The 15690-nt window shown below is 37.3% G+C and overlaps 1 protein-coding gene across 7 annotated transcripts in view; it reads left to right on the top strand.

Annotated features, from left to right (window-relative positions):
• The first annotated feature begins 34 nt into the window (after positions 1-34).
• The window catches only part of SWT1 (SWT1 RNA endoribonuclease homolog), a 36808-nt gene continuing 21152 nt past the window's right edge, over positions 35-15690 (top strand). The window contains exons 1-11 of one of the 7 annotated variants that reach the window (XR_013957379.1): positions 35-574; positions 1159-1233; positions 4687-4745; positions 6443-7190; positions 8680-8736; positions 9308-9437; positions 9559-9660; positions 11264-11452; positions 12027-12120; positions 13379-13515; positions 14332-14483. Coding sequence is in view for 6 of the 7 variants with exons in the window: in XM_080622881.1 (XP_080479007.1) it covers positions 1168-1233; positions 4687-4745; positions 6443-7190; positions 8680-8736; positions 9308-9437; positions 9559-9660; positions 11264-11452; positions 12027-12120; positions 13379-13515; positions 14332-14483 (1734 nt within the window). In the remaining variant the exon portion in view is untranslated. Of the gene's footprint in view, positions 575-1158; positions 1234-1301; positions 1381-4686; positions 4746-6442; positions 7191-8679; positions 8737-9307; positions 9438-9558; positions 9661-11263; positions 11453-12026; positions 12121-13378; positions 13516-14331; positions 14484-15690 lie in introns of those variants that run through there. The other 6 variants (XM_080622883.1, XM_080622881.1, XM_080622879.1 and 3 more) reach the window with 6 other exon arrangements.

Below are 15690 nucleotides of genomic sequence, written 5' to 3' on the forward strand. Positions count from 1 at the left end.
CTTGAGACTCTAGCTCCTGCGGAACCGGGGCCTGGCCCAGCGAGCTCCGCGGTGGGGAGGGGCTAGGCTAGGCTAGGCTAGGCTAGGCCGCGCTGGGCCGGCCCGTGGCTGCTTCTGCAGGCGAGCAGTGCGGTGAGCAATTCCTTGTCAAGGAAGTTCCTAGTTCCGGGAGCGGAACTGCTCTCGGGATATTCCTGAGACCCCTTGGTTAGGACCGCCATCCTGAGGCCGGCCGGTCCGGCGGGGTGGGGGTGCAGAGCCGCTGTCCGCATCGGTTTCCACTTCCACGGGAGGGTGCGTCCCAGCTGGCTCCTTGTGAGGCGGAGCCGCTCCTGGGCCCTGCTGCTGTGGGATCGAAAGAGGGAAGGAACGGGACGTGCCGGCAGCTGCCGAGGGTGGGCGAGCTGGCCTTCTGGCTTGGGCCAGAAGGAGTCACCCTGTAGTTGCACTTTTCTTCACGCGTGGGTTTTGGGGCAGGAGGCTGCAGCTTCTTGGGTCGTGGCGGAGCAGTAACTCTTCGTCAGTCACTTCAACCCGCCCATGTTGACGACTGCGTTAAAGAGCTCTCTGTTTAGTGAGTCTTCCTTGTTATATGGCTGAGCTCCTTCTGTGGCTTGTCTGTTCAAGTAGTTGACCTGTTCACCTCTAAAGCTTTGGGAGCTTCTGGTGGAGCTTTCTTAACAGCCCTCAAACCTCTCCTGGTTCGCGGCAAGCTCGCAGGGCTAGTTTATGTAGAGTGTGGCGTAGCTGCTGTGAGATGTCACGATATTATACCTAATCCAGAGGAAGGGTGGGAAACGGCCGAAAGCAAGAGTTGTATAGTTGGAACTGCTTAAAACTTAATGTTTGTATGACTAACTGTTAAAGGATGTTTGTTTCTAGTGGTTTGGTATGTTTGCCGGTACAAAATGTGTGTCTCTAGAGCAGGTGGTAAAGTAATTGTCATTCTATTTATTTATTTATTTTTTCCTGTGAAGTTCTCTTAGTTAGTTAGACGTGAGTAATTACTGTTAAAATCTTCTGGAACCTGCTGTGGCTCTGTAATGAGAAAATAAGAGTATTTGAATATTCTTTTTTCTATAGGCAGTTAAAATTTAATTTTTATACCAGCTGGAAATAACTTGAAATAAATAATAATGGCAACACTGTTTTTCTTAGCATTTGAAGATGTCTAAAAAGAAACTGAAGAAATTAACTGGAAAGGAAGACAGTTTGGATGGCCGGGATGACAAAGTAGGAACAGCTATGTTGTTACTATGATGATTATTTTAATTCAAAACCCCGCATTCAAGAGAAGAGAATGAATTGTTTAGCAGTCTTGTGATAGAAGGCTAAATCTAATTTAAAGGTGGGGTTGTAAATAGCAGAAGGATTGAATCGGTAAGTTAACTGCAAGTTATAAACAGATCTTCTTCTCCAGAGGTTATGAGTAGTGTGGGTATCAGAAAACAAAAGATTTTTTATTTTTAGTGTATTTTTATGATTGATCTAAGTTAAGTTTAAAACCACTGCTAAAACCACTGCTGTTTTGCTGGATTATTCTTTATCTTGGATCATATGTCTTAATTTTATGATTAATTACAAATTGTACTTCACAACATTTTCCCAAGTAACTCTCAAATATTTAATTTTAACCACTGAGACAGAAATCAATGACCGAAATTCTTAGAATATGCTGATACATATTTGTATCTAGTGAGTAAGCTTTCAGTGAATCACTTGGAAAATGCAGGTGCTACAGGGGGGATAATCTTTTGGTCATGTGTGTATGTATCTTCCTATTCTTTTTTCATTACTTGTATTGCCTTCTGGGAAGTTATTTCCTGCCAGTAGTGTAGTATATATCAAATAAATCCACACTTAATATTTGCTAGATTTATTTTCCCTTGTATTTTGCAAGGTATGTGTGAAAGAAGAGAGCTTTTAACTGTCTTACCATAAATGTCTCAAAAAAACATTTGGAAGTGTGTATAAATGAGTGTGATATTATAGCCTTATAAACTGAGTTATACATGCTAGAAGCCTTCTGCTTTCTTAGAAAATGTTGTTAAAAGCCAAATATTTGCAACTGTTTTTTTCTCCTTAATTACTTATTCAATTTGTCTTTTAGCATTAACTTATCCTAAGATGTGTGGTTTATGTTGGGTTTTATTTGTTTTTTTTGTGTTTGGTTGTTAGTGTTGTGGTTTTTTTTTTTTTTTTTGTTGTTGTTGCCTTGGGTTTTGGGGTGGTTTTTTTATGTTTTTTGGTTGTTTTGTTTGTTTTTTTACTTGTGTAATACAGAGGGTAAAAACTTGGCTTAAAATGTCATACTCTAGCTGTATTGCCATTCCTAATGCCTATACCAGTTTGAAGAATACAGAGTTTTAACTGTTGCGTGACACTTTGGTCTGAGAGTACCTTAAATACTGCTATATACAGATATTGATCAGCATAAGCAACAGTGAGAACCCAAACTAATAACATTAAAAAGAAGGAAACCTCTGAATAGTAGCAATTGTTTCTTCAGTGTGATCATATTATGTATAAGAGGTAACTTGAGCTCTTACAGGTGAAAGTAACTATTTAAGTGGATTGTGTGTTTGTTTTGGTTTGTATGTGTGTGTGGTATAAGCATGACAACAGATTACAGAAAACTTTAGGCCTGTTTGCTTTTAGCTGGTGGAGTGAAAGTACAGGATGGGCATCATGTAGGGTTCCACACTGTGAGTGTGTGTATGCGACCTCATGGGAGGCCTTTCACTCCACCAGTGACTGCATTAGCAGATTGTAGGAAGTGGTTTGGCTATGCATACAACTGGAGCACCCACGTCTTCAACAGCATGAGCGTGTGTGCCGAAGTACACACAAACATACCAAGTCATCTGATCTGGTATCCCTTTGTAATTGTCTGTTATTACATTTTTTCTGCTGTATTGCTGGTACTGGTCATGAGTGTATAGTTCACTGATTGCCAGTTAACAGTTGTTAATAAACCAATGAACCCCTTAGATGCCTTTTGATGATAATCAAGTTGAACAGGTCTTCCTGCAGCAAGTTGCATGGATATGATTCTCAGTGGCAGTAGCCTTTAACAGCCTCTATTGGTTCTGCTGCTGTCACAACTCCAGAACCAACCACAGGTAGAAGCTCTCAAAATTTAATTAATTCATCAGGATTCCAGTGATTTCTGCAACTCTTTTGTTTTCATGAAGTGCTTTCTAATGTGGAAGTAAAATAGCTAAGGTCTCATAGGTCTTTTAAGGACCTCCCTGCAGCATTGACCTAATGGCCTTACTGAGTCAGCATGACCCAATTATTGAAGGAGTAAATTATTTGCTGAAGGGTGTGCTGTCTGGAGCTTCCTTATCTGAAGTAATCCAGTACTGTTCTTTGTTGTAATCTGCTGCACCAGGCTGTAGTTTTGGGAAAACAAAGTCATACAACCCTGTCTCAACCTGGTCGGAAGACATATGTGACTCAGACCTGGTTGGAGTCAATGTGTGTGGTTGGAATTAAGGCACAAATGAGGCCAGACGCTGAAACTCTTTAACAAACTAGAGAGAGAGAGAGCCCTGCCCTTTTATGTTCATGTTCTTTGGGGTGTTATTCCGCAAGGTCCCATGAGTGGTTGTTGTCCCTTATATTGTGGTGTCCCCTATTTGACCCTATCCTTTAGGTCAGCATTTTTTACAGTCCTGTGGAGACTCATCAGTTTCGAACAAGTGGGTGAGAACGATCCTGCTGATGCAGTAGTGAAAGCTAAGGTCCTTGTTTGCTTCATTTATGATAATTCTTGCAAGGCCTCCCATGGTTGAATGCAAATGGTATCTGAGACAAACTCAATTTAAGCAGTATTTGAGAGAAACTTGCTTAAGCAGTGTTTGAGACAAGCTCAGTTTCCAGGCTTTAACAAACCCAAAGGTGTGTAAAAAAAAAAAAAAAAAAAAAAAAAAAAAAAAAAAAAAAGAAAATTAACTGCCCTGTTTGGCAGAATTCATATCAGCAGAGTCTGTCATTTTGCTGCTTTCTGTTCTCTCCCATAGCTGCAATAATAAACTGCTTTCTGTTCTGACCTGATCAAAGTTGCCTTCCAGTTATTCCACAACATGCATGTGACAGCTTGCAATATAGATACGTCAAGCAGTAATATGACTGCTTTCTAAATAAGGATTGTTTGAATTCTTTGTTTGGGGACTATCTTCACTTTTAACCAGGTCTATGTAACTGCAGTTTCACATTGTTCCACCTTATTAATAGATCTGATGAAAATTAATAATGCATATCTTCTGCACAAAAACCTCCTGTAGAAAGATCCTCTTTGGCCTTACCTAGTAGGTAGCTGGAAGCAGTCTTCAGGTCACTTTCTTTGTCACTAAGAATTTTTGTAAATATACAAAAATGTATATTTGCATATTAATATACGTGTAAAGTATATGAAACACATGAATCCTAAATGTGTTTTTCTTGAGCTTTCTCTGTTTATACCCCACGACTGTGTGACGCATTCAGTTTTTCCCCTTGTGTTGTTCTTAAATAGACAAAATCTAAATACTAAATTATAGCAAGGTATGTGGTTGCCTTTCTCAAGGTTAACTTGTTCAAAATCAAACTGTATCTTGTATGAAGTAATAGCTTGTTGAATCTTACGAAGTTTTTTTTAACTGTAGTTTCCTCTATAAGCCCTTGGATTTTTCCTTCTTTCAGAACATTGAAGACATAAGATCTTATAACCGTACTATGAAAGGAGAGACAGAATTTCAGAGGTAATTTATTGCTGCCATTAAGTGGAACTGCTTAAAAAAGTCTGTTATTGTTTTATTTTTTTAAGACTGAATTTAAGAATTTTGTTTTACTTGTTCACCAAATAAAATATGGTATTTTAACTGATAAAATGGTGTTGGTGTTGCATTAATGAGGGGATCCTGTCTAAGCTGGGCAGTTTGGGGGGGTTTAGAATTACAGTTTTTTAACTCTTACTTGAAAAAAAAAATTACTTTTTTTAACTTGTAGGTGTAGTATGCTGCTACACTTCAGATGAGGTAGAAATTTTATCCTTCCAATACTGCTGTCATAAAAATATCTTTTTTTCCTTTGTCTTGAGTACTGTCTTGTTGGTCTATTGCATAGTACATGTGTTGTGGTAGCAAATGAGGCTCCAGTAAAGTCTAGTGGGTATTTCTGCAGTGAACTTAATACCTTTACTAGATTCTGGTATTTCTGAAATCATTGGTTTCTCCTGGTGCTTGGAGTAATTGATTCCAAGGCAAAGAAAGTAATGTTTCACCTTGAGTATAGCAGATGTTTGTAAACTACTTCATATAAAGCGAGAAGGTTCTCATGAATCCTCAGATGGCAAATAGCATATTATCCAGGCAAGATACTGCCTGGCTTATAGCCAGATAATCAAAATCATAGAGTAGTTAGTGTTGGAAAGGACCTTAAGATCATGTAGTTCCAACCCTCCTGCCATGAGCCAGGGACACTTCACTCTAGACCAGGTCACCCAAGGCTCTATCCAATCTGGCCTTGAACACTGGCTATGGATTGTTTCTTAATCATGGTGAAATCTTGTTGCAGCTTCTCTGTTTAACTGGAATTGTAAGTTTCAGGATATTTAGCTGCATGTACACATGCTTTTAAACATGTTTGTTAGTGCAGTAAAATGTAACCATAAAACAGTAGCTAGGTTCATGCCAGAATTCTGTCCAGCACTCTATCCTAATAGTGGCCAGTAGGGCTTGCATAGGGAGGAATATGTGAAACAAGACAAGTAGAAAATTATTTTCCCTGTTTTATACTCTTCCAGCTTCTAAGAACCAGGTAGGGATCTCCTAAGTCTGAAATTGTAATGGCAATCTGTGCATTTAAGTTACCTGTCCTATATGAGTTTGTCAAATGGTTTTTACCTCCCCAACAGTTTTGACAACACTTATAGAGCAGTGTGGAAACTTTCTTTGGATTATTTTAAACCTTTAAGAAAGTTTCCAATTCCATTTTCATATTCACTACTTCTGTAAAATTGTCCCCATCAATTACTCCTTTTCCTGGTTCTCTAGTCTGTCTATTTGCACTGTTTGAAAGCTGTGCAGTGTTTGGTGCTGGCAGCCAAGCTGAACTGCTACACACTTGAATTTTAGGGTGACGCACCTCATATCATTAAACTGCTGTTAAAAATTATCTGTGATGAAACTAGTCTTTGAAGGGCATCTTAAACTAATGCAGAAAAAGCTTTTTCTCAATTTGATAAGCTAAAACAGCTAGAAAAAAAATGTAAATACTAAAAATGGTGTGTCAGACAGCACAGGTATTGCTGCAAGTTCATATTTAAGAACGTACTGAACCAGTACTCATAAATACTTAGGTGTGACTGCCTAAATCAAATGCAGACTTTTTTTTTTCTTTGTTTATTCTTGCCTTAACTGAGCTAGATTACATTTCTTTTCTCATAATGTTTCTATAGATTCAAAACAGAGAAAGATGGGCAAGAGGAGAAGCAAGACCGAAGTTCTAATAGTTCTCATGGCACTGATGGAAAATCCAGAAGAAAATCTTCAAATAGAAACAAAACCACAGACAAGTCTTTAATCCAAACTGAAAAGCAAAAGAAAATAGTTATTGAATTTAAAGCCAGAGAAATTAAACATGGAAAAAGTATGCGCCCTCCTGATGTAGTGACTACTAGCAAGGAAAGTTACAACAAAAGTCATCTTGGTGGGACAGAAGGAAAAAAGCTTTATAGCTTTGCGGTTCAGAGGAGCAAGGCACTGAAGAAAAAGACAGAGAAAGCTGAACTTTGTAAACTAAAGTTAAAAGGGGAACAAACTATGTTGGAAAAAATTAGGTCATCTGTCCATGATTCACATGTACCACATAAAAAGGCAGATGGAAAAAAATTGAGTGAAGATGTCAGAAGTCCAAAAAAGTGCTCTGACACCTCTACAAGGACTGTGCATGATAATAGGTCTTTCACTAAGAAGCCAAATACATTATCTAGTACTTGGGAAGAAGAGTATGAAGATGAATGTAAAGAGTTTTCTAAGAAAAAACAGCATGTGAGTAAACATACACCCTCACACTATTCGACTGAAATACTACAACGATGGGACTCTTGTAAACAGAAGAAAAAGGATGCCAATTCCGATAAAGCTGCTGGTAATACAGAGAAAGAAAAAAAGGACTTTGAAGCCACATCATTATGTTTTAAGCAGGTAATGAGAATGCAATTTTTGTTTCAGGCTAGTTTCTGAAGGACAGGCAGTTTTTATCTAAGCAGACTGTCTTCTTACAGATTTTGAAAAGGATTTCATAGCTAACCAGATGGATCTTTCTGATCCCAATTTAAACCACGTTAAAATGTTTCTCTGCTAAATGGTTAACCGAACTAGAATAAAGATCTTGCATGTTAGGATTGTATCTGCACATACACTTTCATAGTGTTGCTGCTAAGGGATGTGGAATACTTCCATTTAGGTTTAACTCAGTTTTGGGGGGGCTGACATGGTTGTATCATTTTTTGAGTGAATAAACTGAACCAATGAAAACCTGCCTGCTGAACAGGTGCTCATTGCTGACAAAGTGATGCCAGGAGAATTTTTTGTAGGTCTAGGACTAAATTTGTATGTTTCCTGCAGAACTTCATGTTTGGCTGCAATTGATTTTTTTCTGAGTTCTAGCTTGTGTTTGACTCTGGACCTTTATCTTGAGCATGGTTACTTTTTGTTGTTCGTAATTTCAGTTCACTTTAAGGTAGCATGATCATTTTGTGCATACACAAAGATATTAATGACATACAGAATAATGGAATTGTTGAGGTTGGAAGGCTCCTCTGGGGCTCATCTAGTCCAGCCCCCTTGCTGAAGCAGGGTCTGCTAGAGCATGTTACCAGGACTGTCCAGTCAGGTTTTGAATATCTCTAAGGATGGAGACTCCACAACCTCCCTGGGAAGTTTGTTTAAGCACTTCTACTGAAATGAATGGAGGTTTTAATGTTCAGACGGAATTTGCTGTGTTTCAGTTTCTGCCCATTGCCTTTTCTCCTGCCACTGGGCACTGCTAATAGCCTCACATCGGATGTTTAAAACATTGATAAGACTCTCTCTTCTCTAGGCAAAACAGTACCAGCTCTTTCAGAATCTTGTATGACGTGCCTCAGTCCTTTAATCATCTTAGTGACCCTTTGCTTAAATCATTCTTTTAAATCCGTGTCTGTAGTGTATTGCCCAGAGCAAGAATTCTCTTGCCCGGAACAAGAATAACATAGTCACAAGCCCACAAGAGATTGGAAAAATAGGCTTACAGTGTAATCCACTATATTTATTTGAAAATAAAAGCAATTTTGAAAGTATGCTGTAGATTCTAAGCCGTTTTGAAAGGATGCTGTAGATGCTTCATCATGGATATTGAAAATATGTTTTATGTTACTTCTTCAATTCACTTGGGAATATTCATTGTTCTCTAGAAGACTGATAGATGTTCTACTTCCATTCCTACTTGTTTCTCGAATTTTGAAGTCTCATGCACATCTGACACCTACCAAGAAGGTGAGGACACAAAGTCTGTCCAAAACGTTAGTGCTGTACTTACTTAACTCTGAAGAGCTGTATTTCAAAACTCTTTGACATAGACATTATTTGTTCTTCAGTCTTCCTTGATATTTTGTGGAGTTGGTATTTATTTTTTTTTTTTTAATTCCTACAGAACTCTGAAGTCTTTCCAACTCTTCAAGACAGTCAGATCGCTGAAACAGACCAAGAGGTTAGCAATACTTTAATGCTTCTATGTTGCATTAAAAACTCATGGCACTGAGGTTGTGTAGCTGGACAATTCCCTGACCTTTGCTAATATTTTGCATTGTTATGTTGTGATTTGTACTTCAAAAAATGTGGAGCTTTTTTTTCAAATACTAAACGAACTTTCAGAGATTGAAGATTGGCTTTCTGTTATTCTCTGCAATGTAGAGCACCAACATAGCTACTTGCATCTATGTCATTTTCTATCTTGTCTCTTTTCCAACTTGAAAGTTACATTTTCTAAGAAATGCCAGTCAGGAAACTCTATGAGGCAAAAATGGAAAAAAGTTTTGGGGTACTAGGTACAAATGTCAGAAACAAATCTTCCTTTGGGGCTGTATTTCTGATCTCTTTTGTGGGCTTCTTATAGCAGAGGATATGCAGTAGGTTCTCATGACTTTACATTTGCTGTACCAATTTCAAATTTTTCATGCTTTATTTTTAGTCAGTGTTAACAGCATTCATGTGAAAGTATCTTTTTGGGGAACAATTCATATGGGATTACTTAAAATTGATGCAGATTGTTTTCATTGTAGATGCAGATAGTTGAAGATTTGCATGTTGCCCGTGTTCAGAAGAGGATGGTGCTGCCTGTAGTAGAGACTTGTGGAGAACTTACAAGTATGGAAATAGATCTTCCAGAGCAGGATTTAAATGTTTCTGCTGGTATGTCATGGGTTGACGATCTTTGGTATCTACTTGCAAGTAGCTAATGTTCTGAATAGAGAGTGCACAACTGATTTTTAATTTTTTTTTTTCCTCAACTTTTTTTTTCTTTTTTCCCCAGAAGCTTTTACTTCTGGTCTGAACATACTAGTGGTGATTGACACAAATATAATGATTAGTCACCTTGAGTTTGTCCAATCCCTGAAATGTGACAATATACCAGGTATGTGAGTACATGGTGATCAATATGTCATTTTAAGAAAATAGAGATGTTGTAAGAACTTCAGGCTATGTGAAGAAAAACTAACTTGGGCTCCTTAAAAGGCAGCGGGTTTCATATAGAGACAGAAAGTTCATGCTTAAGAGGCAGGTTCTGTGAACCCAAATAAGCTGCCTCTCAAGGAAAGTTCAGCTATGAAAGTAGAACCTACTATGCTTATATCTACATACCCATAGAGAATCATGGTCAATGTTCCCATGAACATGTATGTATTCTTAGAGGTAAGTACGTCTTGCCTATTGTAAAAACATACTTTGAAGCATTTAATGCACGGGTAGTAATCATGTTTTCAACTTTTTTTTTTTTAATTTCCTACAAATCTGAGAACATTTAAAATCTGATAAGCAGTCAGCATTTTTATTTTTTTTTTATTTTTGTCTTGGCGAAGATCACAGAATTCACAAAACGTGTGAGCAATTTCTCAGGAATTCAAATTGCAGACTCTGGCTGTAATGTTTGGCTTTAATATGTTGTGAAGCTTTTAGTAATTTAATGTTAGCAGGATTAGGATCCTGCATGTCAGTTGTTGGTAGACATATTTGGCATCTATCAGAATATGTAAGGTTGTTTGATACTTTCAGTTAATGAATACACTTATTCTGACCACCTGGAAAATAACATTAATAAGGGCCTGAGTAATTTTCAAGACTGTATCATACTGTATTTCTCTTTCCCATATTAGGAAAAGCGTTACATTGTGTACACTGGAATGCCTTTTTTAGACTATTGCAGCTCTCAATTTCTGGTCCTGCATCAGACCCGTTATATTCAGAAGGTTGCTGATTCCTGATATTTCTATTACAAAGCAGATGGATGCTAACGTTTTTTTTCAAAATGGCATTCTTATTGTGAATGAGAAGGAAAACAGTTTTTGTCCTGCATGGACCAATAGGGTCATTAAATTAAATTCAGTCATTAAATTTCTGATACACGGTGTATTTCAAATATAATGGTTTTAAAATTCAGACTGTACTTACGTACAAATGCAGCCATGGTCCAATATTCGTACTGCCTATTCCTGTCTTAGGAATGCTGGTTGGCAAACTAGAAAAAACTGTTGCCCCTTTTATTTGATGATTGTTTTGGCACATTGACTGTCATAATCATTCAGGTATTTTCAGCCTGTTACTTCAGCTGCTGTCACATTGTTTTACCATTTTACAGCTAATTTGTGACAAGGTGATAATTACTGCAAATATGCTGTATAATATTGCTACATACTGTTGTTTAAGCAGTCTATTGATTAAAATCATATCTTCCTTTTGTTTGCCCAATATTATAATTTTTACATGTAACCAATGTAGTGCCAGTTTGAGGTTAAATTAGAAAGAGGGAACTTGGCCTTTCTCAGTTGTTAATTTTTTTAATGCTAAATACTCCTGAGCATGGAATATGAAAACTACTGGCCAAAAAAGTGTCAAGTTACATAAATACAATATTTGAACTAAAAATTATCTAATTATCTGTAGTAATTTGAGTGGCTCTTTAAAATGTATTTGGTTTTTGGTTGTATTCTCTTTTTTTTTTTTTTTTTTTTGCCTTCCAGGTGTTGGCAGACTTACATTAATAATTCCCTGGGTTGTTCTACAAGAGCTGGACAACTTGAAGAAGGGGAAAATGCTGCAGCATGTTCGGGACAAAGCTATCCCTGCAGTCCAGTTCATCTACATGTGTCTCAAAAACCAAGATTCAAAATTGTGGGGACAATCCATGCAGCTTGCTTCTCAAAAAATATGTAATATACGCGCAATCAATTTGTTTTGGGTACTTAATCATTGTGGTTTGCTTGGTGTGAACCTTAGCACTAAATTTTGAGTTTCATACAGTCTTCACTCTGCAGGTTGCTAACTAAAATTAGGGAATAGTTTACAGAAGCCGTCAGAGCACATTCAGGGCTATAGCGTGCAAATACTTTATTCACGTTAGTGCTTTGTTCATTATTGGTTTATTAGTTGTTTCTCACTTCTAGCTACATCTGTTGGTTACTAGGAGATTACTTAATGAAAATTCATCTAATTACCGTTACTTATGAGCTAAGGATATGTTGTGTGCTTTTGCTTGACTCGGTCATCACAAAATCTAACATACTTAAATTACATGTGGCTCACGTGACCTTTTCTGGCAAAACCATAGCATTTTTGAGTGGAGTAGTACCTAATATTTCAAAGCTTAGATTTGTTTTTTAGATTACACTTCTCTGTCCTTCTTTGGGGACTATTAAATTTATAAACAGTACAGTGACTACACTGAAGAATTTCTTATGTTGAGTTACTCCTGAACATTCAGCTCATTTTTGACTAAATTTGCAGATGGCCTGAGTGATGAGAACAACGACGATCGTGTTTTACAATGTTGTCTGCAGTATCAGAACCTCTTTCCTCAAGCTGTTGTCCTACTCTGCACGTGAGTTCCTGTGTGGTTTTAGGTCTCTTATGAGGTGGAGGCTAGTCTCATGCCAAATACACTATTTTCAAATCATATTAAAATGAAGATCTGTTTCTAAAGTAAGCTTTTTGAAGAGCAATCACCCTCTTTAAAGCTGGAGTAGAAGGATATAATAAAAAAAAAAAAGATTGTAGGCTTAACCAGCTGCACATGCTTTAGGCCTGAAGTAGAATTAGGTTTATTCAGTATTCAATTTTAAATCTTTGTAAAGCATAGCTTTCTCAGATTTTATCCCAATTTCTCATAAAAATACTACTGGAGTTGCAAAATGGGAAAAAAGTAGTTCTGTTAATGATTGAAATCCAGTTAGATAATTTGTTCCTGCTCACCTGTTTAGGAACAGTGATAACCATCATCAGGGGTTAATCTTAGAAAGAGGGAAGATGGCCTCTGTTCTTGTTTTGTGAGTGTAACAGCTGACTTCTGAGTACTGATTATCAATTTTATACAAGTCACATGAAGCTAGTTTTTAAAGGGCTAATATTCTCTTGACAGGTACTGTAAAGAGCTTACTTTGATCCTTGCTAGAACCATTTCCTGCATCGTATCAGTAAATAGGGTTAAGACACTGCATCAGTTTAAGTTGACATGTGGATCAGGTTGCTGGTGAAAATACTATCTCAGTCACAGTATCGGTAGGGCTGTTGATAATGATTTAGGTTTCTCTGAGTAAAGACCGAGAGGTGACTTCAGATGTGCTTTTCATCTAAAATACATTTTATCCATGTAAGTGGGAATTTTTGAGAAAGTACCTAGGGTCCAACTTTACTGCATCTTTGTGGTAGTACTGCTGAAGCAGCATATACTTCAGAGTGGCGTCTGGAACAATGATTGAACCAGTAGAACAGTAAAAAATAGTGTTGAAAATTACAATTTAATGTAGCAATTGTATAAGATATTACTGTCTTAGAATTATTGCCTTGTTTGCATTCAAAGATTATAACAACTCAGCATCATTGCTGTAGTATTTATAGCTGTTTTTTTCTTAAAGCAGTATAAAGCCAGAAACATTTTTCAGTATTCTATTTTTTTTTTTCTCAGAATAGATGCTTCACTTAATTTTCTGGTTGATTTTTTTTTTAACTGCTTCTAGTTGCTTGAGAAAGAAAGCTTTGTATATAATGAAGCTCACAAAATAAGCTTACCAAAGACAATCTTTTCAGTGTGCTTCTTTTAATGTAATGTCATAGTTATGTCAACAATTCTCTTCTCCTAGGGATGATAAAAATTTATGTAGTAAAGCCATTGTGAGTGAGGTCAAGGCATTCTGCAAAGCTGATTTGGTTACTGTTCTACAGAATCTGAACGTAAACATGCAGCAGAACTGTTTTGAGTTGCAACAGACAAAATGTGGTAAGTTTGTTTAATGTGAATGTATGCATATGCTGGTTTTTCAGACACATAATAATCAGTGCAGATGAGGGAGAATAGTCTCTACTGTAACCATTTTTTATATACTTTGAATCTTTGTAATGCTTTTTGTTTGGGGCAAATTTTGGTTTTCAAAGATAAATTGTTTTCTGAAAGTTGGAGGCCTTTATTAACACATCTGTCTCTTGTGTTCTGGGAAATTCAAATAGGATGTACTTTTGGTTCACAGAAAAAACAGCATGAATTTCGTGTATTCATAGTAATTTAAAAGGTATCCTGAACTTTTTAGGTCTGAAGAGAGGTTTTTCCAGCTGAGCAAATTTGGGTCCTATTCTTAGTAGTTATAAAATTCAGTATGCTAAGATCATTCCTTGCGTGTTGTGATAATATCTTTACCTCCAATAGTAGAACTTGATTCTTGGGTTGCCTGTTCATTTTTCCAAAGACAGAAATCAAGCTTACAGTATTAAGATGTGATCTTATACTCACTGATAACCCCACTGGCTGTATGTAGTCGAGTCAAAGTTATTTAAGGAAAAAAGAAATGCAGAGTAATGTCACAAATGAATAAAGCTCTTGGGAAATTAATCTTCTTACTTAGTAGCTCATAATTAAAAATGCCCACAGTACAGGTGGGTATAACTAGAAATACTTGAAACCTAATTAGATGTAGACCATCCGCTTTATAACATAAAATGTAGTCTGCCTTTATGGGTATAAGTTATTTATGTACTATCAACATAAGTTAGATATAGAAACAGTTGCAATAAGTACCTTCTATTATCATTGGCTTGACAGATACAGAATTCAACAAAACAGGAAGAGGTGATGCTAGTCTTACTGCACAATGCCCAGACATACTTCCAGACCTTGAAAAAAACTTAGGAGAAGCTTTATCTTGTATTCTGGAGACTGAAATGAAAATCGCATTTGGAAACCTATGGATAGAGGTGGTTTCTTATGTCATCTTACTATATTAAGAGGTTTGAGTGTCCTTGGTATTTTAGCTATATTGATACCCTTACTAAGCCAAACAGTTAAATCGTCTAGTTCACTAACATACCTGTTCAGTGATAGCAAATAGCTCTGTGCTCAGTTTTACTATTTCATTCTGTGACAAGATTATTCTATGTGACCAGTAATGACTGCATAGTATAATAGTCTTTTAATAATATTGTAATGGAGATGGTGGCTGTTCAGTGTGAATTTTCAGAAATGTTTTTATTAGCTGCATTAAATTTCTATTTTGGCTTTTTTAGTATGGTTAAATCACTGCATTGTAAATACGTCCTTCAAGAAGTTATTCCCTCACATTTTATGTAATATTGAGGTACTGTTGTTTCAGGCACTTCCTCCTTGGAATGTGTGTTTTTAGATACCCTGTAGATAAAATTGTTCACAGCAAAATTGGTTACAATGCAGATACTGGGTCGGATTGCTCTGGGTTGGAGCGATCCCAGGCACAGCTACAGGTTGGGCAGAGAAGGGATTCAGAGCAGCCCTGCAGAGAAGGACTTGGGGGTGTTGGTTGATGAGAAAATGAACATGAGCCGGCAGTGTGTGTTCTCAGCCCAGAAAGCCAACCATATCCTGGAATGTATCAAAGGGAGCATGACCAGCAGGTCGAAGGAGGTGATCCTGCCCCTCTACTCTGCTCTCGTGAGACCTCACTTGGAGTTTTGTGTGCAGTTCTGGCATCCTCAACATAAAAAGGACATGGAACTGTTGGAACAAGTCCAGAGGAGGGCCACAAGGATGATCAGGGGGCTGGAGCACCTCGTTTATGAAGATAGGCTGAGAAAGTTGGGGCTGTTCAGCCTGGAGAAGAGAAGGCTGCATGGAGACCTCATAGCAGCCTTCCAGTATCTGAGGGGGGCTATAGGGATGCTGAGGATGGACTCTTCATTAGGGACTGTAGCGATAGGACAATCGAAGGCATATTTACTGTTCTGGCTTTTGTACACAAATAACACATTAAATCACTTCAAGAGATAACTGGAATATTTGGAGCTTTTGAGGAAAGGGGAACCAAAAATCATGAAAATGATTGTACACTAAATGCTTCTATATGAGCATCACTGTTTAATCCATGCTGCTGCTGAATCAAATCTTTTCTAATAATAAACTTCTTAAATTTGAATATAGCATATTTCTGAG

Source organism: Psittacula echo, assembly GCF_963264785.1.
Source record: "Psittacula echo genome assembly, chromosome: 7".
NCBI classification, from domain to species: domain Eukaryota; kingdom Metazoa; phylum Chordata; class Aves; order Psittaciformes; family Psittacidae; genus Psittacula; species Psittacula echo.